The 24,708-nt window shown below is 47.7% G+C and overlaps 1 protein-coding gene and 1 long non-coding RNA gene across 4 annotated transcripts in view; both read right to left on the minus strand.

The window, feature by feature from the left end:
* Window positions 1-24,708, minus strand: part of ZNRF3 (zinc and ring finger 3) — a 224,061-nt gene that overhangs the window by 171,559 nt on the left and 27,794 nt on the right. For all 3 annotated transcript variants that reach the window (XR_014214630.1, XM_082203777.1, XM_082203778.1), the window contains exon 2: window positions 7,152-7,277. Coding sequence is in view for 2 of the 3 variants with exons in the window: in XM_082203777.1 (XP_082059903.1) it covers window positions 7,152-7,277 (126 nt within the window). In the remaining variant the exon portion in view is untranslated. The remainder of the gene's footprint in view (window positions 1-7,151; window positions 7,278-24,708) is intronic.
* LOC309521392 overlaps window positions 1-24,708 on the minus strand; it is a 125,081-nt gene that overhangs the window by 21,357 nt on the left and 79,016 nt on the right. The gene's annotated exons all lie outside the window — the stretch shown is intronic.

Consider the following 24,708-nt stretch of genomic DNA (forward strand, 5'->3'; position numbering starts at 1 on the left):
TGCTCCCCACTATATGTGATTTCACATGTAAGCGCAGTAGCTGGGAACGTAACCCCTGCAGAAGTGGGGAGACACCTATATCTACTTTGTCAATTTCATTTCATGTAAAAAACAACCTTCTTTTCCTTTTGTGTAATAATAACTTTTTGTGGGCATAAGGGTTAAGGCTAAAACACGTATTCATAAATGGAAAGCAGGCTATAGCTCCAGCAAAAGCATCCAAAACTCTTTGACAGTATGTGGTGGTGACACACATACATGTTCAGGCACTCAGTAACACTAACAGCTCTCAGCACCCTGCGAAAACTACACCTTCCAGGATTCTCTGGGACAAGCCATGGCTGCTTTAAAGTGGTATGAAGCTGCTGCAAATGTATAGGTGCAGATGGGAGCGAAGATGACCCTGACAAAAAACAGCGGACACTGAAGAGAGCAGGTGCCTCTGCTGCTCATCTCCTGGCAAGTGCTGGGCCCCCTGAAAGACGATGCTGCTCCAATAAATAATAATAATAATAATAATAATAATAATAATAATAATAATAAATTTACATGCCGCCCATCTGACTAGCTTGCCCCAGCCACTCCAGGCAAACAAAAATAGTAAAAACACAACAAAACATTACACACTAGAAGCTTCCCTGAAGGAGGGCTGCCTTCAAATGCGTAGCTGTTTATCTGTTTGACATCTGCTGGGAGAGCATTCCACAGGGCGGGCGCCACTACCTACAAGGCCCTCTGCCTGGCTCCCTCGGTGCTTTGAGGAGGAGGTGTGCATCTCCTCTAACATTGCAGAGCAGCCAACTGGGAAAGATGGGGGTGGGGATAAGAGCAAGAACCATTCCACCAGGCAGATGCAAATCAACAGCTCCATTTTTCTTTCTATGACTGAATGCTTGGGATTTTTACTTCTCAGATGTGGGGTGGGGCACAGAGAAAGAGGGCCACCCACCCCACCTGCAGCCACGTTCTGTGCAACTGCAGCATTGCAACACCCTTCCGCCACCACTGCAGGATCAGGACCTCAAAAGAGAGGGACCAGAAATTGCACTGGCACCATTAATAACTTGCAAAGGTCTACCACAGTTCCCAGGAAGACGTGCAGTGAATGTGATCCACGCGATGGTCACCTCCAGACTGGATTATTGTAACTCACTCTACGTGGGGCTGCCCTTGAGACTGACCCAGAAACAGAATGCTGCGGCGAGACTCCTTACGGGGTCTTCGCTGCGAGATCACATTCACCCGGTGCTATACCAGCTGCACTGGCTCCCGGTTGAGTACAGGATCAGGTTTAAGGTGCTGGTTTTAACCTTTAAAGCCCTATATGGCCTAGGACCCTCGTACCTACAGGACCGCCTCTCCTGGTATGTCCCATGGAGGACCTTACGGTCTTCAAACAAAAACATCTTGGAGGTCCCGGGCCACAAAGAGTTTAGGCTGGCTTTTTCAGCAGTGGCTCCGATCTGGTGGAACACTCTTTCACAAGAGACTAGGGCCCTGCGGGACTTGACATCTTTCCGCAGGGCCTGCAAGACAGAGCTGTTCCACCAGGTCTTTAGCCAGGGCACAGCCTGACCCCCTCCTTTGGCAATCCTCACAGAACTCTAGCCCAATGGTTGCCATTAATCTGATTTGAATTAATTTTATAATGAAATGATTTTAGAATGTTGTATTTATTTTACTGTTATTAGCCGCTCTGAGCCCGGCTTTGGCTGGGGAGGGCGGGATATATTATTATTATTATTATTATTATTATTATTATTATTATTATTATTATTATTATTATATTCCTTCATGCCAAGGAATAATGCATGCCTTATCATTCTGTTAGCCAGGGGAAGCCTCCTTCTCTCAATTACTGCCCCCCCCCGAAACACACCATAGGCAGCACAGCCCCTTTCCTCCTCAGCTGCTGCTTTGGTCCCCGAGAAACATCTTCCCTTCCCTATCGCCTGGGAAAGCTGCTCTGTGGCCAGCCTGGCTCTGTGGGGTCCTTGCAGAGCTGCTCCTGCTCCCTGGATGGTTCTTGTGGAGGCCACGCCACTCTGCGTCCCAAATTCACATGTTGCTTCATTTCAAAAGGAAGAGTTATTACAAAACTGGAAACTTCTCTCCACACAATCAGAGGAACAGAGTTGCATTGCAGAAGCCTTGGGACAAGGATTACAGAAAAACAAAAACAGAAACCCTTCCACCTCTGATTAGGGGTCTCGTTTGCCAAAGCCGCTCCACAGCAGACCAGCTGAGATGGAAGGCGTTGCTTGGAGAACGTCTCCCAGCAGGTCGGCTCCTTTTGGGAAGCCTGCTCCTAGCAAATGTTTCTGGTGACAGAGAGACAGAGAGGCAAAGGGCCTGCGGGTTGTTCCCCCTGGCCTTGCATTGCAGGAATAAAAAGCTTGACTAGGAAAGCCAGACCCACTTTCTCCTGCATGCTCTCCAGCGTGGGCACTCTCTCCTCTGCCCTCTCTGCCAGCCGTGCCTATTTGCCTGGCACCCAGCCCCCTCACCACGGACACTGCGGTGCTGGCGGTTGCGGCCATGGCTTGCGAGGGAGCGCTAACTTGCGAGAGGTTAACCACTGCCAATAAACAGGCAGGCAGGCCCATTAGTCCCTTGCAGACAAGCCGGCCAATGCCATAGTCTCAGGGCAGGTTGCAGGCTTTGGCACCAGTCATACTGCAGGGCCCACGTGGAGAGCATTTTTGGGAGGAGAGTTTGAAGTCAGTTCCCGGCCCCCACCCCCAAACAGAGCAGCTTGTCCAGAAGCCCCCTGGAACTCCTAATATTCCTCCATGCCTGACACTATGGCAAGAGGGGAGCAAGAGACCCATTGCTTCCCCAATGCTGGGTCTTTCCATTTATTTAGCTTGCAAAGGAGGAACCAGGAGGGAGGGGAGGGGTTTCCTTTTCGACTTTACAGGTAGCTCGGGTTTAGTTTGGAATTGCACCTCAGCTCTGCTCTGGAATCCAAGAACACCGGCGATTCCCTCGGCCACTCTGGACACTTTGACTGAAAGCTCCCAAGTTGACCATGTGGAACCAGATGTTATGGTTCATTTCAGGGGTGGGGAACCTCTGGCCCAATGGCTAAATTTGGCCCACTAGGCCTCCCCACCAGATGTCAAAGAGAAAAACAACTATCGGACTTTTAGAAGACATCTGAAGGCAGCCCTGTTTAGGGAAGCTTTTAATGTTTAATAGACTATTGTATTTTAATATTCTGTTGGAAGCCACCCAGAGTGGCTGGGGAAACCCAGCCAGATGGCTGGGGTATAAATAATAATAATTATTATTATTAATTATTATTATTATTATTATACTACACATGAAGTCATACATGGCATCGTGGGCTGGAGGTGGGACTTTAAAGGAGCGGACTCCTGACTGCTCCTTTGCTGGAGCAAGGCATGCTTCCCACTGTCTATCAACCGGAACCCCTTGCTCAAAGGGGGGGGGACCACTTCTCCCTCCCAGGGCTGCTCTTTGAAGCTGCCCCTATTTCCACCCATTTTTTCCACCTCCAACATCAGGGAAGCAAAGGAGACACATGGGAAGGCTTTGAAAGCCCTTTGTGTTCTATGTGTACAAAGAAGAAGCAGGGTGGATAACAACGCCTCTTATCCCCCCCCCAATGCTGGATGTGGAAAGGGGAAATAAATGGGGGGGCAGGGGAAACAAAGGGGGCGGTACCCAGTATCTACACCCTTGTCCAGAGGCTTGCAAACCCTCTTAAAGAACCTAAGAGCCTGGCAGCTGGATCAGGCCCAAGGAAGCTCATCTGGTCCAGCCTCCTCTTCTCACGCTGGCCAACAAGATGCTCCAATAAAAGGCCCCCCCACACCCACCCCCGCAATTCCCAGCGAGTATTCAGAGACCTGCAGCCTCCTGGCAGTGGAGGTAGAACACAGCCATTGTGACTAGAAGTCATTGACCGCCTTGCTATCATTTGCTTATTCATAACACTTACAAATTCTCCTCGATCACGCTTTCCACTTATTTATTGCCCAGAAGAACTCACATGCTTCCTCACCCCCACCCCTGATTCCTTTTTAAACATTGGCCATATTGCTCACTTTCCAAGAAGCCCAACTTGAGTGAAAGTTGCAAATCTTGTTAGCCAAAATGAGCCAAAATCCCACCCCACCCCAGTGGTCACTGCTAATGCAGAGAAGCATCTCTCCACAGACAAGGTCAGGTATTTCTGACTCACAAAATCTGGGAAGAATTTCTTCAGCTAAGGATCCTCAAAGCCGTTTCCTCGATGGAGAGGTTTTGGCCAGCCTCCCAGTCCTTTCGCCAATATCTCCAGGAAAAGGAAGGGCTGATATGGAGCAACCTGGTGTTGACAACTCCAGAGAGGCAGCCTCTGCTCCTTTCCCCCACAACACGAAGGCCTGGTGGCAGGGGTGGGTGTCTCTTTGAAGCAGCCGGCACCAGGCACTTTTTGTGGTGGCCATGGAAACTGGCTCAGTGGGTTCCCAGCCTGGGAACCAAGCAGCAGAAACAGCAGCCTGTGCCCCACCATGGCTCAAAGCAACCTCCCCCCCCCACCTCCGAAGGAAGGGGGCAGGATTAGCCTAGCAGAATCAAGCTGGCCTTCAGGAAGGAAAATCTTGTCCAGATGAGGCCAGGGCTTCTCGACTCTTCTCCCCTCTCTGCCCCCAAACTGACCATTCTATTCAGAAGATCATTGGATCAGTCAAGAACAGCCCTCAAGATGCCTTGATCAGTCAAGGGGGCAACACCCTTCCAAACACCCCCACCTGCCGCAGCACCAAGAGAGCCAAGTCCTCAGAGAGAAGGGCAGGGTACAGGCACCAGAAAGAAAGGGGAGGATGCTTGTCTTGCTGCGCCCACTTGGAAATGAAGAGTTGGGCGTTAATACCCAGTTCAACAGAGGAGTCAGAGCATGGGGGGCGGAGAGGATGGGATCTTCTCTTCCCTATAGAAAAGCAGCAATAGCACCACTGCCTTTCTTGCACAATGCTTCAGGCTCAAGGTAGCACCTGAGCACAAACACAAAATCACAGAATCATAGAACTGTACAGCTGGAAGGGATCCCAAGGGTCATCTAGTCTGACCCCCCTGAAGTGCAGGAATCTCAACTAAAGCATCCTTGACAAATGGCCCAGTGACAGCCCTTGAGATCTCTGAAGATGGCTAGCATATCTCCTCCCAGTCTCCTCTTTTCCAGGCTCAACATACCCATACTTCATTCTTCAACCGTTCCTCATAAGGCTTCATCTTGGTTGCCCTCCTCTGCACCCATCCCAGAAATAAAAGCAAGGAGATGGATAGTGCCACTTCACAGTTGTCCTAACAGCTTCTTCTGACCTCACTAAGCCCTGTCTCACAACCAGCCACCGTCAGCCACCTGCCCTTATCACAGGAATGCCCTCTTGGCCTCCTCATGCTGCTGAACTACAACTCCCGACAGCCCCCATGGCCAATGGTCAGGGCTGATGGGAGCACCAGTAGCACCTGGAAGGCCCCCACAGGTTCCTCAGTCCTGCCCTAGGGAAATCCTATTCCTCACCCTGGAAAGGAGCAGGGCCCTTAGCAGCTGGAAGCCAGGGTGCTCCCTGCATGCTCTCTTGGTGTCCTTACCCCCAACTAGGCCTGGTCAGCCTAACGAGGAACGGTACTTTGCCCAAAAGGAACATCAGTCTGATGCAGCAAAGGTATCCACCCAGTACTCTTCACTGCTGTGGGGGGTAAGTCCTCCACTCTAGAAGTCAGACAGTAAGGCAGCTTCTTCAATCAGTGGACACCAGTCTGCCAAAATGAACTGTGTGTGTATGTATGAACAGTGCGGGGTGGGGTGGGGTGAGGAATCACTGAACTAATGCAGGTATTCCCTGGGGGCCCTTGCTCCCCGGAGAGCTGCTGGGTGAGGGTGCCCACATTCTCCAGGGGAACAACAACCTGCTTGGAAGAACATCTGCCCCCATCTGGGTTAAGTGAAGATACCCAACAGGACCACAACTCAAGCCCTTCTGGCTCAGCTGCCCATTGCACAGTGCTAAGAAAAACCAGTATCAACTTCTCACACTTTTCCAGGTGGGTAGGAACCTCATTCTTTTTTTCCTTTTTTTTTAAAAAGGTATGCCTCAGCCCTGCCAATGGCCCTCTGGCAAGAGTCAAGACTGCCACTCCCTGCCCCGCACCATACCAGGGCTGTTCTTTGCCTGGTGCTGCTCCCAAAGGCTGTCCTGGCCTCAGCCTCACTGACCACCACAGCTCTTGGTCTGCCAGCAGCCATTTGCAGCCACAGCTGAGGCGGGGGGGGGGGGGCAGCGATGGCTCCCTTGCAGTGATGCCTGCGGTTGTCTTCCCAAAAGGGGCCACCTTGGAATGCATCCAGCTTGACCTTTGCCACAAAACACAGACTTAGAGTTGGAAATATGCCAGCTTCTAAGTTTGGCAAGAGCAACATCAGGAGATGGAAACGGAAAGCTGAACAGCCTCTCTGGCAAGGAAGAGTCATTCATGGACTAGGGTCATTCTCCAGTGGAGGGAGACTCTCAGGTGCCTCTGCCTGACCAAGGCAGAAGGAGCCCTACGCTGCCAATGGGGAGGGGAGCGGAGGGCCCAGGAGGGACATTATTAAGAGCAGCAGTGGGCTGCGGCACTTAGTGCCTTGCAACAGACCTGGCTTTAGACAGACACCCAGCATCTGGTGGGAGTGAGGGTTCACTCTGAGTCTGAAGGAAAGGATGTTCTTGGGAAGGAAGGGAGACAGATTACAATGCGGCAGCCCTAAACCATCCAGCATAAAAGCCCTGAATCTGCACCTTCTGGGTGAACATTCATTGCCCATTTGGACTGTGCAGTGCACACCAAATCTCCTATTGTTTACTTGGCTTTGCAGCAACTGGTGCAGGATCAAGTCTCCGTGATGGAGATCCAGCAGCACACCAAGAGATCACGGCAGCCTGGAAGCACGTTTTGGAGAAGGGGCATCAAGGAGTAAACTTCTGGCAGCAACAACACCCACCCCTGCCAGGATCGTGTGTGTGCTCTACGAAGCTCACATCTACCTGGGAGTCAACCAGCACAATGAAGAGGCCTGCCAAACAAGTCTCCTGGCAGCATGGTGTGGCATGGGGCAAGGGCATGGCCCTCTGCAACATCAGGGAGGGTCTTCTTACCTTGCCCAAGACTGTCAGGCAGGGCTTGGGTTCCACCTCCGGCTGCTCCAGCTTCACCACTCCAACCCAGCCATATTCGTACAAATCTTCTTCATCATTGCTATTGCAGAGTCCCAAGGGATGCATCTAGAAGAGGAGGAAGGGAAAGGACACCATGACGCAGATGAACAGGTTCATCTCATTTGCTTGCCATTGTGAGGTCACCAACATCCGTGCCCCTGGCGCCCCACCCATCAACACATCCTCAGGTTCCCATAGAATGGTCCTAAAGATATTGCTGAGCACAACTCCAGGCAGGCCTCTCAACCTGCTCCTGTCAATGCTGTGACCAAGAGAAAATCCAGAAGTTGTGTCTCCTGCTGGGACATATTTGCAAAGTCCCAATGCCCTTGAGACTGAAGGGAGATGAACAGCATTAATACTGAAAAATGCATAAGTCTTTGTGGGTGTCTGCACATGGGACTGTTCTAGGACAAAGCAGTTGAAGCAAAATGCTACAAAATGAAATGATGCCAAAGAAGATATCCCTTCAGAGGGAACATCCCCATTCCTCCCAGCAGGCAAATGGCCAAGGCAAAAGGGGAGATGTCTCAAAGTGGTTTGCTAACAGCCACAGAAAGAGCAACATCTCACTCATTTCTCTGAACCTGCTGAATCAAAGCTTGTGGCCATGGACTCTAGGCATTGGTTAGGTGCAGTGCAAGCTGAGCTTTCATTTAATTGGGTGCACTCTCATTCTTGTTTCATTCTTGGGATGGTCCCTTACCATCTCTCCTTTCCTATGGCTGCCTCTTTTTAAAGCAAAACCATATTGCTGTTTCTTCCCTCATGCTCTGAAGCAGCCTTGTTTGCGTTATCCAAAGGCAAGGTGTACAACTGCATTAAATGGTGCAGCAGATGGAGCCATCATTTTCCCCATCAGCATTCCCAAAGGATCTTCCTATACCCCTCACTGCCTGCTTGGAGTTCCTGGGTGGTGAAGGGGCACAGAAATGGCACATTCTTGTGTTTGCGGTCAGGTTCATTTCCTGCAAGAATCTGTTGCCTCCCCAAACACAGCTTTTGCGTCATCTGCATTTCTTCACAGACATTACACGGAAAGCAGCCTTCAACATGCTCTCCTGGCAACCTTATTTCCTCATGTGGGCAGAATTTTATGTTTTATCAGAGGACACTTTAGCACCTTAGAATCATTTTCAAGGATCCATTTGGATTAAGTCCAGGGGAGTGACCTGCTGGTCTGTTCCACTGCCAGCTATTCTAGGGCATTCAATACATCTAGAAATTTTACCTGCTTGTTGTGACCGGAACACGCATGTACTGGGCCTGTTGTTGTTCAATGTTTTATAAATGACTTGGACAAAGGAACTGGGAGATACTTATCAACTCATCATTGAGGAAGCCAATGCCCCTGAAGTCAGAATCGGGATTCAATGTGACCTTAACAGATTGGAGAACTGGGCCCAAACTGACAAAATGAATTTCAATAGGGACATATGTAAGGTGCTGCACTTAGGCAGGAAGAACCAGATGCACAAATATAAGGTGGGGGACACCTGGCTTACTAGCAGTACATGTGAAAAGGATCTAGGAGTCTTGGTGAACCACAAGTGGAACATAAGTCAACAGTGTGGAGCAGCAAAAAATGTTAATGCTATTCTAAGCTGCATTAACAGAAGTATATTGTCACAATCAAGGAAATTTATAATCCCACTCTATTCTGCCTTGGTCAGACCACACCTGAAATCCTGTGTCCAGTTCTGAGCAGAAATGACCAGCTGGAACATGTGCAGAGCAAGGTAAACAAAATGATAAAGGGTCTGGAAACCAACTCTTGTGAGGAATGGTTGAGGGAGTTGGGTATGTTTAGCATGGAAAAGAGGAGACTAAGGTGAGATGTGACAGCCATTTTCAGATATCTATAAACGGAACAAGCTACATAGTTTCCTCCTGCTCCAGAGTCTAGGACCTATGGTTTCAAGTTACAAGAAAGGAGATTCTAACTAAACATCAGGAAGAACTTTCTCACAGTAAGGGTTGCTTGACAGTGGAACAGACTCCCTCAGAAGGTGGTAGACTATCACTCTGAAACTTATCTATAGATGGTACCTAACATCACGTAAGCTGGTGCTGGTACACCCAGGAACCTCATCCAAATGCTGGAGAGGCTGCACCTACATAGGCACATACCTCCACTTGTGGTGGGAATGCCCCAAGGTTCAATCCTTTTGGATATCACTGCCACAGGAAATCTCCAAAATAACAAAACAGGTAATAGAAGCAACTCCAGAACTAGCCCTATTAAACATATTCCAGGTCAACAACACACATGCACATGACAAGGAACTCATGTCACTTGCTCTCAGCAGCTAGAAATATTGTAACTAGACACGGGAAGAACCTATTAGGAGTAAACACGGACCACTGGTACCAAAATATACATGAAACAGCCCAATTAGAAAAGTTAGCCGACAAACTTACAACTAGCACAGGAACAAGCAAAGGAGTTCCCCTTCATCACATGCACAGCACAACAAGACAACGAACTATCCCCCACAACAACACACAAATCAATGTGGTTAACCTGACCCCACAACCTACCGCCCCTCCCCCTGATAAGCCACTCTGCAATCAACTGAACGCAACTAACCAAGCTCTGGACCCCTCTCTCTCTCACAATGCAAATAAAAACAAATAACTATATATGGTAAATAAAGGGCATACCCACGAGATGGTGACACAAAAACCCTGCATAAACACTATGCAACTGAATGAAAAAAATCATTATTCCTCCCCAACCCTCTCCCTCCTCCCTTTTTTCTCCCCCCCCCCCATGTCTAGGACAATAGTGTCTCATGCTGAATATAAACAAACTGTGAAAAAGAATATGAATCAAAAGTCTAGTTGAGATTCCTGGATTGCAGGGGGTTGGACTAGATGACCCTGAGGGCCTGTTCCAACTTCACAATTCTATGATTCTATGGGACCTGCCTAGGAGGGGATAACTGGAGTCATCCACTACCATGTAGCACTTCTGTCTTTGGGTGCCTCCTTGTTTTTAGGCTCCAAAACCCATCCTCTCCTGAGAATTTGGGTCAGGGGCATGATAGCACATTGCCAGTACTAAATTACTCTTGGGGATTAGTGGGGGTGTCTGACCCTTTGGGAATTTCTAGCTTGTTGGACTCAACGCCTTTGCTGACGTAGAGAGTGAGGCATTCGCATAGGAACACTTACAGTACAGTGTCTCTCGTCAACTGTATTTGGAACAGACATCTTTAACCTCCCGTGCTTCAGCCTCCTCCAGCCCCCCACCACAAACATGGATGTTCCTGCTTCAGCTTTCCCCAAGCCATCAATTTATAGGCTGCTCCGTTGCCATCTCAGCAGCTAAACTAGGAGAGAGTTCCTCTTCCTTCTTCTGTCCATCTCCAAGAAGCAGAGCAAAGCCAAATTGGGGGTGAAGGATCAGCCAGCCGTTTAAACCACCAAGCTTTTGCCTTTAAATAAAATCATTGAAATAAATGAGTGGGGGTGGGCAGAGATCTTCCCAGATGTCTGAAACAGCCTGGCTCAAAGGGGGCTGCTGCTGCTGCCTTTATCCAAGGTCACAGTATCAGCACACACTCCCAAGGGTTTAAAATAACTTCTAAAAGGACCGCACAACTTAAGTGGGGCTACTGTTACAGAGCAGGCCCAACGTGACTGGGAGGAAGAGTGCAGAACAGTCCCCCCACCCCAAGAAAAAGCGGCTTAATGATTCAGAGGGGAGAAACTTCCTCTCTTTTGTCATTCTAGCAAATAAAGCTCCCAATCTTAAAAAGGCAGAATAACCAACTTCACCATTTAAATCCCAAACCAAGTCCTCTCTAAATCACAGGCTCCCTTTCCTCTTAGGGGAAGTGACCCCACTTGCACAGGGAAGCCAGGACACAAAAGGAAACTTTCTGGAAGGCATCCAACAAGGTTTTACTCAGAGTGGCCTCATTCATTACTCATTCATAGACCTACTCTGAGTAGAAGTGCGTTGGCTGCCACCTTCCTACGGAGACTCCACCCTGGGGCTCAGGCTTCCTATGAAGGGAGGGCTAGCAAGGCCGGGGTTGGGTCATGGCACTCCGGGAGACAGGTTCTTCCTTGCTCTGCTTCTGGGACTCTGATCCTCAAGCTCCCTATTTGTAAACTCTGTGACTTCAGAGTCTCCATGCAAGACACAATCTGAGATATCGGGGAGGGGAGAGAAAGCAGACACTGGAAGAGTGAGGAAGATCATGAAACTGCTTCTGGGAGGGAGAGAAACAGCCTCTGTTCTGCTCCTTCCATCTCAAATGTGAGAAAAAGACTGTTGTTCTTCAGCAGCAACAGAAAGGCCAGAAATCATAAATCTGTTGGTCACTGTGAGAACAGGACACTGAACTACGTGGGCCTTTGGCCTGATCCAAAAGGGCTTTCAGAACTTGGCATACCTAAGATACAAGACTATCCTTCTAGCACAGTCAACAGTTCTATCAATTGCTTTATCCTTCATGGATCTGTTGCATACTTTTGAAAAATCACTGCTGGCTCAGGTTGAAAGTGTCACACCCCAGAATGCCACAGGGAAGCCCAAAGCAATGTGGTCCCTGAACTAGCATGACTAGCAGCCATGGAGAGCCTTATTCTCCTCCATGAATTGCTTCAATCCTCTTCTAGATCTACCCCAAGGGGTGGGGGAGCAAATCCCATAGTTTAAGCATGTGCTGTGATAAGTAGCATGTACTTTCGTCTGCCCCGAATGTCCCAACATTTGGTTTCACCGGATGGCCTCAATGGGTTTTACCCACATGACAGAGACAGAACAACTTCTCTCTTTTCACTTTTCTCCACACCATCCATAATTCCATAAGCCTCTCATCAGTTCTCCCACTTCCTCAATTCCTTCCCCTCACCCCCAATTAATTAGTCTCAAACTGTGTAGTCTTTCCTTACAGGCGAGTCTGCTCCAACCTCCCCATCACCTTGGTTGTCCCTTACTGCACCTTTTCCAGCTTTACAAGTTGTGGCAGTTGTAAGAGCATACAGGTGTGGCCACACTATCAATTTGTATAAAGGCACTATGATGTTGGCATTTTAATTTCTGATCCTTTCTTAATGATTCCTAACATGGAGGTCACCCTTTTCATGGCTGCCGCACACTAGGACCAATTCTTTCACAGAGCTTTCTGCCACAGACCCACTATCGCTTCCCTGATTAGTTCACCGTGAGTTTAGTTCCCACCTGTGTGAAGTTAGAATTTTTTGCCCCAACATGCATCAGTCTCACTTCAATAGACCAAAATACATTTTCCACTGTAATGATCATTCAACAAGTTTGGACTCTTTTGGAGCTCATTCCCAATCACTTTGAGCATCTGCCAGCCTGAATAATTTGTTGTCATCTGAAAACCTGGCTGCCTCACTGCCCACCTCTGCCTCGAGAACATTTCTGAACAAGCTAAAGAAAAGCTTCTCTCCCAATGTAATATCCTTGGGAAGACCTCATTTCTTATACGCTTCAACCATGAGACCGCCCAGTTAGTCCTACTCTCTTCTTCCTCAGTCTATGTATGTTCAGAGGCAAGATGTTGAGTTAAGCAGACACACTGTGACCTGACCCAGCTGGGCTCATCTTATGTCAGGTCCAGACACAGAACTCTTACACCAGTCTTTTCTTCATGTTGATTTGGACCAATCCTCTTTGTGCTGTGGGCTTAGGGGGCTTTATGCCTAGAGGCTGCAAATTCTTCATAATAATTTTACTGCACAATACTGATTAATTGCTCTGATGAGATGACAAACAAGTGAGATAATCCTGGCAATATGCACTCAAGGCCAGGATATGCTTCTGTGAATGACCCCAATTTGTTTTAGAAGCATAGTCTTGGCTCAGCAACGCTCCACTGTGGGCATGAAGACCTCATAGGATGAGGAAAAGTCAGGCTGACTTTTGAATATCCTACTGATGTAAACTGCCCAAGTTATGAAGCCTCCTCCTTTCTCTAATTTACAAAGCAAAGTTGGGAGTCTGCCCTGCAGTCCCATCCACAGGCTCCCATTTGCCCAGGAAAAGGCTCAGGCCGTGACACTCCTCCTTCCTGTCTCTCTGCCAGTGTGACATGTAACTCAGGAAAAAACACCCCTTAATTCTAGCCATCAAATGCGAGTGAGAAGATTTCATAGTTCCACTAACCTTTATACAATTTCTGGTCATGACTGAACAGTAACCTTGGTAGAGTACCATATTCCTCTTATCTTAGTATGGGATCTATAAATGCTAAAACCTCAAATTCCCAAGTTTTCCATGCCTGAGGCAGTGGGGATTACTCACAGATAGGTCCAGGCCACACTCTCACCCAGCTTGAACAGAACCCAGAATAAGTCAGCCTGGAAGTCTGCCAGGGAGTGATCTTCCAAAGGCCAAAGAAACACCATGGGATTATGGGTTCTTCCACTCCCAACTTATAATGCATCCATTAGACAGGATAACCATAAGAATCATAGAATCATAGAATCATAGAGTTGGAAGAGACCACAAGGGCCATCGAGTCCAACCCCCTGCCAAGCAGGAAACACCATCAGAGCACTCCTGACATATGGTTGTCAAGCCTCTGCTTAAAGACCTCCAAAGTAGGAGACTCCACCACACTCCTTGGCAGCAAATTCCACTGTCGAACAGCTCTTACTGTCAGGAAGTTCTTCCTAATGTTTAGGTGGAATCTTCTTTCTTGTAGTTTGGATCCATTGCTCCGTGTCCGCTTCTCCGGAGCAGCAGAAAACAACCTTTCTCCCTCCTCTATGTGACATCCTTTTATATATTTGAACATGGCTATCATATCACCCCTTAACCTCCTCTTCTCCAGGCTAAACATGCCCAGCTCCCTTAGCCGTTCCTCATAAGGCATCGTTTCCAGGCCCTTGACCATTTTGGTTGCTCTCCTCTGGACACGTTCCAGTTTGTCAGTGTCCTTCTTGAATTGTGGTGCCCAGAACTGGACACAGTACTCCAGGTGAGGTCTGACCAGAGCAGAATACAGTGGCACTATTACTTCCCTTGATCTAGATGCTATACTCCTATTGATGCAGCCCAGAATTGCATTGGCTTTTTTAGCTGCCGCGTCACACTGTTGGCTCATGTCAAGTTTGTGGTCAACCAAGACTCCTAGATCCTTTTCACATGTACTGCTCTCAAGCCAGGTGTCACCCATCTTGTATTTGTGCCTCTCATTTTTTTTGCCCAAGTGCAATACTTTACATTTCTCCCTGTTAAAATTCATCTTGTTTGTTTTGGCCCAGTTCTCTAATCTGTCAAGGTCGTTTTGAAGTGTGATCCTGTCCTCTGGGGTGTTAGCCACCCCTCCCAGTTTGGTGTCATCTGCAAATTTGATCAGGATGCCCTTGAGTCCATCATCCAAGTCGTTGATAAAGATGTTGAATAAGACCGGGCCCAAGACAGAACCCTGTGGCACCCCACTAAGCATTTGGTCTCCTGCAACTGTGCTTCTTCTAAGAGAGTAGAATAAGTCCAGCCCACCCACAACACATCAAAAGACCTGGCCACAGCACTGTTGTGTCTTCTTCCAATGCTGGCCAAAGGCTTATGGCACATGGCCCCCAAGGAGAGAAAAGAAAAGAGAGTGAGGTGCAAAATGTTATGTCCAGACTATTCTGGCAGAAGAGATTTGCCAGTAACTCCAAGAGCCAAAAGTTCTTGGCACTATCTGAAAGGAAAATAGCCTGAAATACATGGATGCTTCAGGAGGGATGCAAGGCTTCTCCCTCCACCTCCTCCCAATGACACACACCTGCAGCATGGGAACCACGTACCTGGGGTGCAATCCCATGCCACTTGGCAGCGTGGAAGTGAGAGTGTGAATGCCAATGGGCATCGTCACCACACTTGGGTCTATGCAAAAAATCAAATCCTCCCTCTGTTTGGAGGGGCTCCACACCACTGAGTGCAGGTCCGGCTTGGCTCCTTCTGGTGGTCGACAAGGTGACTAGCCTGCCACCAACAACTTAAGATGCAGACAAGGTGGGGACACAAGTGTGGTAAGCTCACAACTGGCCTGTGACAGCAATCTCCAATTTACACACATGGCAGAAAGCACTGCCACCCCCTCCACTCTCACACCAGCCTTCTCCAGAAGGATTAATGGGCCTTACAAAAACTGCTCCAAGGTGAAAGACCCCCAACCACCACATAGACAAGGTGACAGCTTGAAAAGACACCTCACTCCTTTGCGAGCACAGAGCAGCTTCTCTCTCACCCTGGAAACTTTCTAGGCGCCAAAGCAATTGGCCCTGTGCTAAGCCACCAAAATACTGCTCACAGTGCAAGACTGCTTTAAGGAAAACTGAAAAAGTCTGAACACCCTAAAGCAGGGGTCTGCAACCTTTAAGACAAAAAGAGCCACTTGGACCCATTTCCAAAGAAAAAACAACAACTGGGAGCTGCAAAACCATTGCGACATTTAAAACAAATATATCTCCGGAGCCACGATCTGACAGCGGGCGGGAAGGTGACGTCGAGACGGTGCGTGACTAACGCACACACCGCCCCCATGCGACGTCACAGCCAGTACAGCGCCCGCCACAGTGAGGAGTGTCGGGGCGCACAATGCGTCTCCTCCCCTAACTAGTATCCGCCCCGGAGCCGCAGCAAAGATGTAAAAGAGCCACATGCGGCTCCGGAGCCGTGGGTTGCAGACCCCTGCCCTAAAGCATTTAAGGACAGTGGCCCTCCTGGCCTGCATGCTTCTGCTACTTGAGGCTGCAGAGGTGGTGATGGAAGGGGCATGATCCCAGTACCACTGGGCTCCCCCAGCTTCACTCACAAATACTCCCAGGGTGCCTTTGCCTGGTCCTCCTTGCGTCAGACACGGCCAGCAAATCCACCTGCAGAGCCCCACGTCTTCACCTCTCCTCTGCAACCTATTGCTCACTAGAAACTTACTTACTAGAAACTGGGATAGAAAAGCTAGGAGCCCAGTGCATCCTGGGACCTGGGTTGTGGGCGCCTATCCTTAACATATACTTTCGAGACTTCAAAGCACATATATTTCAGCAATCCTTGAATGTCAGCCAGGTGCAAAAAATGGCACCCAGACTTTTTGAGATTCTCGTAAATGGAGAATCTTTAGGCGCAAAATGAGCCTGGAGTCCTGCTAATTTCCAACCCCTCATCTTATGTGAGGATCAATCCTTCTCATTGCTCATAGGGGCTCCACACCAAAACCCCTTTTCTGTAGCAGCGCTCCAATCTGTCAAAGAGTCTTGCTAGCATCAATATTTTCTCAGTGCCAGGCAAAGACTTTCCACTTCTCCCAGTCATCTGACTGTCAATATCTAGTCTGCTCTGGGGGATTTCTAGTTGATTTATCTGCTTTTGGGGGTAGTTGGGGTTTTGCCTTGCTGTTCTTAGAATCAGGATATGATGGTGTTCACTGTTCTAATCTTTTGTGTTCTTCATATTGAATGGATTATTTGTTAGTAGTAAGCAACTGACAAACAAATAAAGGATAAAATAATAATCAGTCAGCAGCATGGGGTCATGTTATCAAAATGCTAGCTATAGCACTGCAGAGATCTAAGTTCAAGCCCTCATTCAGCTATGAAGTTCACTGGATGACTTCAGGCTAGTCACTTTTTCTCAGTCCAGCCTACCTCACAGTGCTGTCATGAGGATAAAATAGGGACAGGGAGAATACTGTAAGGAAAAGCAGGCCTTAAAATGTAACAAATAAAATGGGGGGACGGACTGCCTCAGGCCAGGCCAGGCCATTGACCCATCTGTCCCAGGACTGCCTCCACTGACCGGCACAAGCAGCTCTCCAGGATCAGGTACCGGGGATGGGAAGAAAAGTCTCCCTCCATGCCCTGGAGAGGCCTGGGGTTAAAGCGGGATCCTTCTGCACACAAAGCCTGGGCTCTGCCATTCAGCTGACATAAAAATAAAGACAGTGCATTAAGAAAAACTAAAGTCATCCATTCAAATGCTTCGAGGATTCTGGTTTTGGTGGGCTTTAACATAAACACTTGTTGGGAGTGACTCTGGAGTTCAGAGGTTCCATAACCACAGATGGGCCTGTTGTCAAATTACCATATTTTTCACTCCATAAGACACGCCTGACCATAAGACGCACCTGGTTTTTAGAGGAGAAAAACAAGAAAAAAAAATTCTGAATCAAATGTTGTACTAAACTACTTAATAAACTACTGGTATATCAGAATAATATTTCAACCATGTAAAGTGAACAGCAGTTAACAGTGGCATTAAGAACCATCATCACTGTCATTAACAAATGAAGAGAGACTTTAAGGTTTGAGTACTCTTCTAGTCTTCTGTGAACCCCAAGAACTTATCAGTGCTAGAGTCAGAATTTATGAAGCTCAGTTGTTCATAATCACTGACATCACTTTCTTCACTATCTTCATATAAGATACCATCTTCGTTTCCATCCAAAGCATTGCAAATGCCACATTTTTTGAATGACTGTACAATGGCAGGGGGTTGGACTCGATGGCCCTTGTGGTCTATTCCAACTCTATGATTCTATGATTTCCTCCTTCACTGAGTGCCATGATGTTTTCACCCATTCACAAACTTGAGTGATAGTGGGCCTCTTCATTCGTCCAGTAGGTGTCAGATCATGATTACCAGCAGCCATCCACTTGTTCCACTCTTCTCACATAAAGACCTTAAATGGCTTGTAGTGGAAACATTGAGAGGTTGCAACTGGCTGGTAAGACCTCCAGGAATTGTAGCTAGATGAGTCTTCATTTCTTTAAAGCACTTTTTTGTAGTTTCGCTAAAATGTGCTCTAAACTGGTCAAGTACTAATAAGGCAGGTTTTTTCAAAAGCCCTCCAGGACGTTTGGACCACACTTTTTCAGCCCATACTCTCATTCCATTTTTGTCCATTCATCCTTTCTCATGAACATGTACAGCAATTCCTCTTGGAATCACTTCTTTTGGAAATGTTTTCCTTTTGAAAATTAACATGGGTGGCAATTCGGGGCCGTCTGCACAGCAAGACAACACAGCCGTGTAATGGGTTTTCTCATGTCCAGAGGTTTTCACGGCGATAGTTTTGGCACCTTTCAGATCAACAGTCCTATTAGATGGCACATCAAAGGTTAGCAGGACTTCATCCATATTCCCAATCTGGCCAATTTCAAACCCATTTCTCTTCCTAGCATCAATTACAAATGTATGAAAAGACAAAGTCTTATATTCATATTCTGCTGGCATTTTTGTGCAATTCTAGTTTTGGTGCGCATAGCAAGGCCATATCGCCTCATAAATCTGTAGCACCACGATGGTAATCCAGTAAAATCGTGAATGCCTTTCTCTACAGCAATGTGTTTGGCTTCATATATTATCATTTTTTTAGAGACTGAGAAGCCATTATTCCGGTGATTTGTGATCCATTCTTTCATGGCCACGTCCAACTGTGGCCACTTTGCAGCATTTTCACGAAAAGTCTGCTTACTTTTATCTGCTTTTTGCAGCTGATCCTCCTGTTTCTTCCACTCTCTTTCCATTTTTTCAGTTGGAGGTGGCCCAAAATGTCTCTCCGCTGCTCTGTTTCCATGCTCCTTAGTATATTTTACTACCTCTAGTTTAAAAGGAATCTTATATGCTAATCTTTTCTGCTTTATCATCCTTGTACGTAGAATGTAGAATGCCTCCGCCCATGCGAGCGTCATCCTAAGGGGGTGGTGCAAGCGCGCGAGCCAATCGCAATGGGGCAGTCGAGTGCGGGGGCAGAAGGATTACACGGCCCCCACTGTGCTTGCTTTACACCTGTGTAAGCGGCTCCTTTCCCACTTTGCTGGAGGAATGGATGGGAGCCATGGCATTTCCCCTTACTTTTTAGGAGGAAAAAAGTGTGTCTTATGGAGCAAAAAATACGGTATATCTCGGCCTGCCACACACTTTGGATCTGGCTTTCTGTAGTAGAATGGGGGAGGGGAGGATCTATGGGTGGGCAAGGCAGTGGTGACTCTATTACTCCTGCACAGAACATTATCTGACGCAGGTGGATCTTGTGGCAGGGGTAGAGCATCAACTGTGATGGCTTGGCCCAGAGACCAATGGATCCAGATGGCTTGCCAAGGTCCTTCAGGGTGTGGCTTTAGCTGGCAAGCCAGCTAGGGCCCTGGTCTCTTCCTGAAATAGGGAGATGACCGAGGCTACCAATATGATCACTCTGGAACATCCTTGAGCAGCACCCTGCTGTTCTGAGGAGCTGGAGGGAACAAAACAGTCGGGCCCACAACTCATACTCATACTTTGGCTCCTGGGATAGCTCAGTTGGTAGAGCATAAGTCTCTTGATCTCAGGGCTGGGGGTTTAAGCCCCACGTTGGGTAAAAGATTCCTGCATTGCAGGGGCTTGGACTAGATGATCCCTTTCAACTCTACAATTCTATGGTTTCTATGATTTCTCCTCTCCCTTACTCTCTCTCTTAAGAAAGTCAGACTCTGAGCAAGACTCAACAGTCATAGCAGCCACTGTGGAGTTCATGCTCAAGCTACGGCTTCCTTGTCAATGGTTCTGGGAGGCATCCCAAAGCGTGCACTGGACCAGAGCCATGCCCACTGAGTGACACTTCAGAAAGACACAGAAGGCCTTGAGCCTCAGAGCGCCCAAGGGAAGAGCCCCCAGGGCTTGGATTCGGCACCAAGCAGGCTCAGAGAAAGTTTCCCTTTCTGAGCATCTGTGATGGCCTGGGATTCCGATTCGGAGGATGAAACAGAGGAATCCCAGCCTGCACAGGAGTCCCCGCCTCCAGGGCCGGCTGAACTGGGGCAAGGCCTAGATGCTGAGGAGCCTGCACCTGTGGCAGTGCATCAGGAGCTGGCCCCAGGTGAAGCCCTTCTGGGCCCAGAGGGGCTTGATGACTCAGTGGCCACAGGTGAGCCTCCTCCAGGGCCCAGTAACCCTTCGGCCTCTCCTGATCTGCAGAGGCTTAGGGCAGAGAGGCGAAGGGAACTGGTTGCCCCCAGGAGGAGTGCTCGCCTTAAGGCCAGAGGAGGCGGGGCTCCTGGGGGTCGGGACCGCCCCTGACCTTGGAAGAGGATAAAAGCCCAGTCAGGCCGGCCCCAGGTTGTGGGAGCAACGTCGTTGTTGGCTACGGACCTTCCTGTGTTCTTGATCCCTGCTCGGCCTCCTGTTCCTGACTATCCGGTACGCCTGTCCCCTGCTCGGCTTCCTGTTCCTGACTATCCAGTACTCCTGTTCCCTGCTCGGCCTCCTGTTCCCGACCATCCGGCGTTCCTGTTACCTGCTCAGCCTTCTGTTCCAGCGTTCCTGTTCCCCGCCCGGCTCTCTGCATCGGACCTCGCCCCTCTTCGTGTGGACTCTGCTACACTCACGGTACCTTACCCCCGGGACCAGCACAGCATCCCATGCAAGTTCCCAGATAGGCTCAGTCCAAAGCCATGTCCATCAACAGCACCCCCCACTTTGCCTAATACAGCTGGACTTACATCCAGAGCAGGGTATCTGGTCAGATCAGTGGTCTCCCAGCTGTAGCATCTTTCCCACACCCCCAAAGTCATGTGCCTGCTGTTTCCCAAAGCACCCATCTACATTATGCCAGGCACCCTAAATTCTGGCTTGTTGAGAGTTGTCTGGAAACTCATCTATGCCTGCAGTCAAGAGAACCCAGTGCATGGCTATGCTGTCTCTTCACCATCTCAGGCTTGCCAATCCCACACCACCAAGTCAGAGAAGCTGTCTCAGACTCCTAAAGAGGAAGCTTCCTTTTTCTGAAAATATCGCAGGCACCCCCCCCCCCCAGGATTCAAGGAGCCTTCAGAGGTGCACCAGCATCCCTCATTGCCTACACTGGCTCCTCCACAAAATCCGAAAGGGTGCTTGGCTCTAAAGCAGGGGCCAGGGAAGGGGCCTCCACTCAGCCAGTAGGGCTAATGAACCTGCCTCATCTTCTTAACAGCCATCTTAGCTACGTTTCATATTATGTCATATGTAACAAAGGAATTCCTTCTCTTTACCCTGAACTTTCATTGGGTGACCACAATGTTCAGAAAGAGGGGACTTGTCTCTACTATGGCCTCCTTTTCTGTGTACCAAAATCTGGTCCCCACAGTCTCTGCCTCATCACAGAAATCAAAATGGATGTTCTCAAGGAGGATTGGACATTCCTGCAGAAGGGGCTGTGGCCTCATTCAGCTCTTCTCCCCCATCATTACACCTTGGAAATCCAGTCTGTGGATATAGATGGCTGGGGGGTGGCATTGGCAGCCCTGTCAGGAGATGTGGGGAGCCTTCCGGCCTTTCAGAAATGGTTGCTGGGAACCACATTCCCAAGGTTTCCCCCCTTTTCTTAGGATTCTGCTCTTGCATTTTCAGACTGCCAGTTGCAAGATGGTGGACAAGAGGAAATCTGAAAGACTAGAGCCTGTGGCAGGGCTCTCTCTCAGCCGCTGCGCTCCAGGGAGTCCTCCTCAAGTAGAGGGAGCCTCAGTCGGTGTCTCCGCTCCAGACTTTTCTTTTTAAAGAACAGTCAATCTTACAAAAAATGCCTCCTTAAAAATAACCTGGTGAAAAAACAAAGTTGAATGAAACAGAAAGCTGCCTGACATGCATACTCTGAAAATGGAATGCGCAACCTTCTGTCAAACACAGAAAGTAAAAAATCTACTTCTCTGTGTAAAGGAGCAAACCAGGGGCAAGAGGATGGGCCTTCAAAGCAGGACAAAGCCGATCCGGCTGCAGGCAGCATTTATTATTGAGCAAGGAATACTAACAGAGTCATTTGCTTTCCATCAACATGGAGAAGTCCTCTCCAGCTTGCATTATTGCTAATTTAATTTATTACCTTTCACTCTAAGGCTCCAGGGAGGTAACGATAATTTAAAATACAACATTAACTGCCAGTCCCCACCTACAGCCCCCAGTTTACCACCCTGTGCCCAAGGGCAGCACACCAAACAAAAGCTATTTTTTCTTAGCACAAAAGTGAAAAATGTGTTCAGAAGATGTTCCTGCTCACCAAAAAGACTCTGCCATTCCAAAAGGTTGGCAGACAGGCATCTTACACACTTCCTATAGCAATATAGAAACCTGGGAACTTTTGTTTAAACCTGTTATTCAAATTGGTATTTTTCTTTTTTCTTTTCTTTATTGAAAAATAAGTACAAAATTAAAAGTGTGCAAGGTAAAATAAAACACAAATAGAAATAAAATAAAATAACACCCACGTTATAAAAAACTATAAACTCTTCATGATTGTTATTGTAGTTAAGCTAAACTTACCCTAATACAGTGTTTATAAAAATGAATTCCAAATATAATTACATTTGTCAATGGTGAATCTACATTTGTATGCGACTGGTTCATGTGTTGCAAGCTTGTACATATCTTTTATCCATTCGCTGAAGGGTGCAACCTTTTTATTTTTACAGTTCAATACCTGTCTTTTTGCCATAGAGTGCAGAGAGTCTATTCATACTGACCCTTTGTTAGGTTTCATGTACTGGTATACAAAATGAAAATTTAATATTTTACTGTATAGTTACATAAGGCGTCTCTATTATCTTGTGCCCCAAAATTATCCATATAGGACATTGTAAGAACATATGTTTTAAAGAAGGCTTGTCCCTGATACATCTCCAGCAGCTCGATGTCTTGGGTAGCCCTTTAAAAACGAGCGCAATGGAATCCTGTGAGCTCTAAATTTTATCTTGTTGCGTGAGTCTGACCTTAAGATCCAGCGACACCCTTGCTAAAGAGCTTAACAGTTTCTCATTGCTTGGTTGAGACTGAGACCAATCTGTGTATTGAACTGGTTGGTGGCTAATAAACATTTATATAAAGTGATAGCGGGAGATTTCTTTTGTTAAAAAAAGGTAAAGGACCCCTGACCGTTAGGTCCAGTCATGAATGACTCTGGGGTTGTGGCGCTCATCTCACTTTATTGACCGAGGGAGCCGGCGTACAGCTTCCGGGTCATGTGGCCAGCAGGACTAAGCCGCTTCTGGCAAACCAGAGCAGCGCACGGAAATGCCGTTTACCTTCCCGTAAACTATCTACTTGCACTTTGATGTGCTTTCGAACTGCTAGGTTGGCAGGAGCAGGGACCGAGCAACGGGAGCTCACCCCGTTGCAGGGGGTCGGCAAGTCCTAGGTTCTGTGGTTTAACCCACAGCGAAATATAGGCCATCATAAAACATCCATATATAAAAAATTAAAATATATACAAATAAACAGCCATGTAAAAATATGTACAGTAATAACAAGGATTTTCATTGGAGTTTCTTCCAACTAAATAGTGCCATTCACCACTCTAAGAGATACTATTGATTAAAAATTCAGCCACTCTTGGGGTTACTTCCGGGTTAATGTCAGACAGATAAAATCTGATATTTTCATTGTGCCATGATGTCAACTACCAAAAAAAGGGGGATAGCATGTGTTTGTATAGCTGGTTGTACAATGAACAGTAGAAAAGAATATGTTCTACTGTGTTTGGCACATTCAAAAAACTTATATTAATCCATTTTATAAAATTCAGTGGAAAGCCAAATTTTTGTAGTACTTTTTCCATGTGTTGTTTATGGACTTTATCAAAAGCTTTTTCCATGTCTAGAGATCATAGAATCATAGAGTTGGAAGAGACCACAAGGGCCATCGAGTCCAACCCCCTGCCAAGCAGGAAACACCATCAGAGCACTCCTGACATATGGTTGTCAAGCCTCTGCTTAAAGACCTCCAAAGTAGGAGATTCCACCACACACCTTGGCAGCAAATTCCACTGTCGAACAGCTCTTACTGTCAGGAAGTTCTTCCTAATGTTTAGGTGGAATCTTCTTTCTTGTAGTTTGGATCCATTGCTCCGTGTCCACTTCTCTGGAGCAGCAGAAAACAACCTTTCTCCCTCCTCTATGTGACATCCTTTCATATATTTGAACATGGCTATCGTATCACCCCTTAACCTCCTCTTCTCCAGGCTAAACATGCCCAGCTCCCTTAGCCGTTCCTCATAAGGCATCGTTTCCAGGCCTTTGACCATTTTGGTTGCCCTCCTCTGGACACGTTCCAGTTTGTCAGTGTCCTTCTTGAACTGTGGTGCCCAGAACTGGACACAGTACTCCAGGTGAGGTCTGACCAGAGCAGAATACAGTGGCACTATTACTTCCCTTGATCTAGATGCTATACTCCTATTGATGCAGCCCAGAATTGCATTGGCTTTTTTAGCTGCCGCATCACACTGTTGGCTCATGTCAAGTTTGTGGTCAACCAAGACTCCTAGATCCTTTTCACATGTACTGCTCTCAAGCCAGGTGTCACCCATCTTGTATTTGTGCCTCTCATTTTTTTTGCCCAAGTGCAATACTTTACATTTCTCCCTGTTAAAGTTCATCTTGTTTGTTTTGGCCCAGTTCTCTAATCTGTCAAGGTCGTTTTGAAGTGTGATCCTGTCCTCTGGGGTGTTAGCCACCCCTCCCAGTTTGGTGTCATCTGCAAATTTGATCAGGATGCCCTTGAGTCCATCATCCAAGTCGTTGA

The sequence above is a fragment of the Podarcis vaucheri genome (genome assembly GCF_965113315.1).
Source record: "Podarcis vaucheri genome assembly, chromosome: 16".
NCBI lineage: Eukaryota > Metazoa > Chordata > Lepidosauria > Squamata > Lacertidae > Podarcis > Podarcis vaucheri.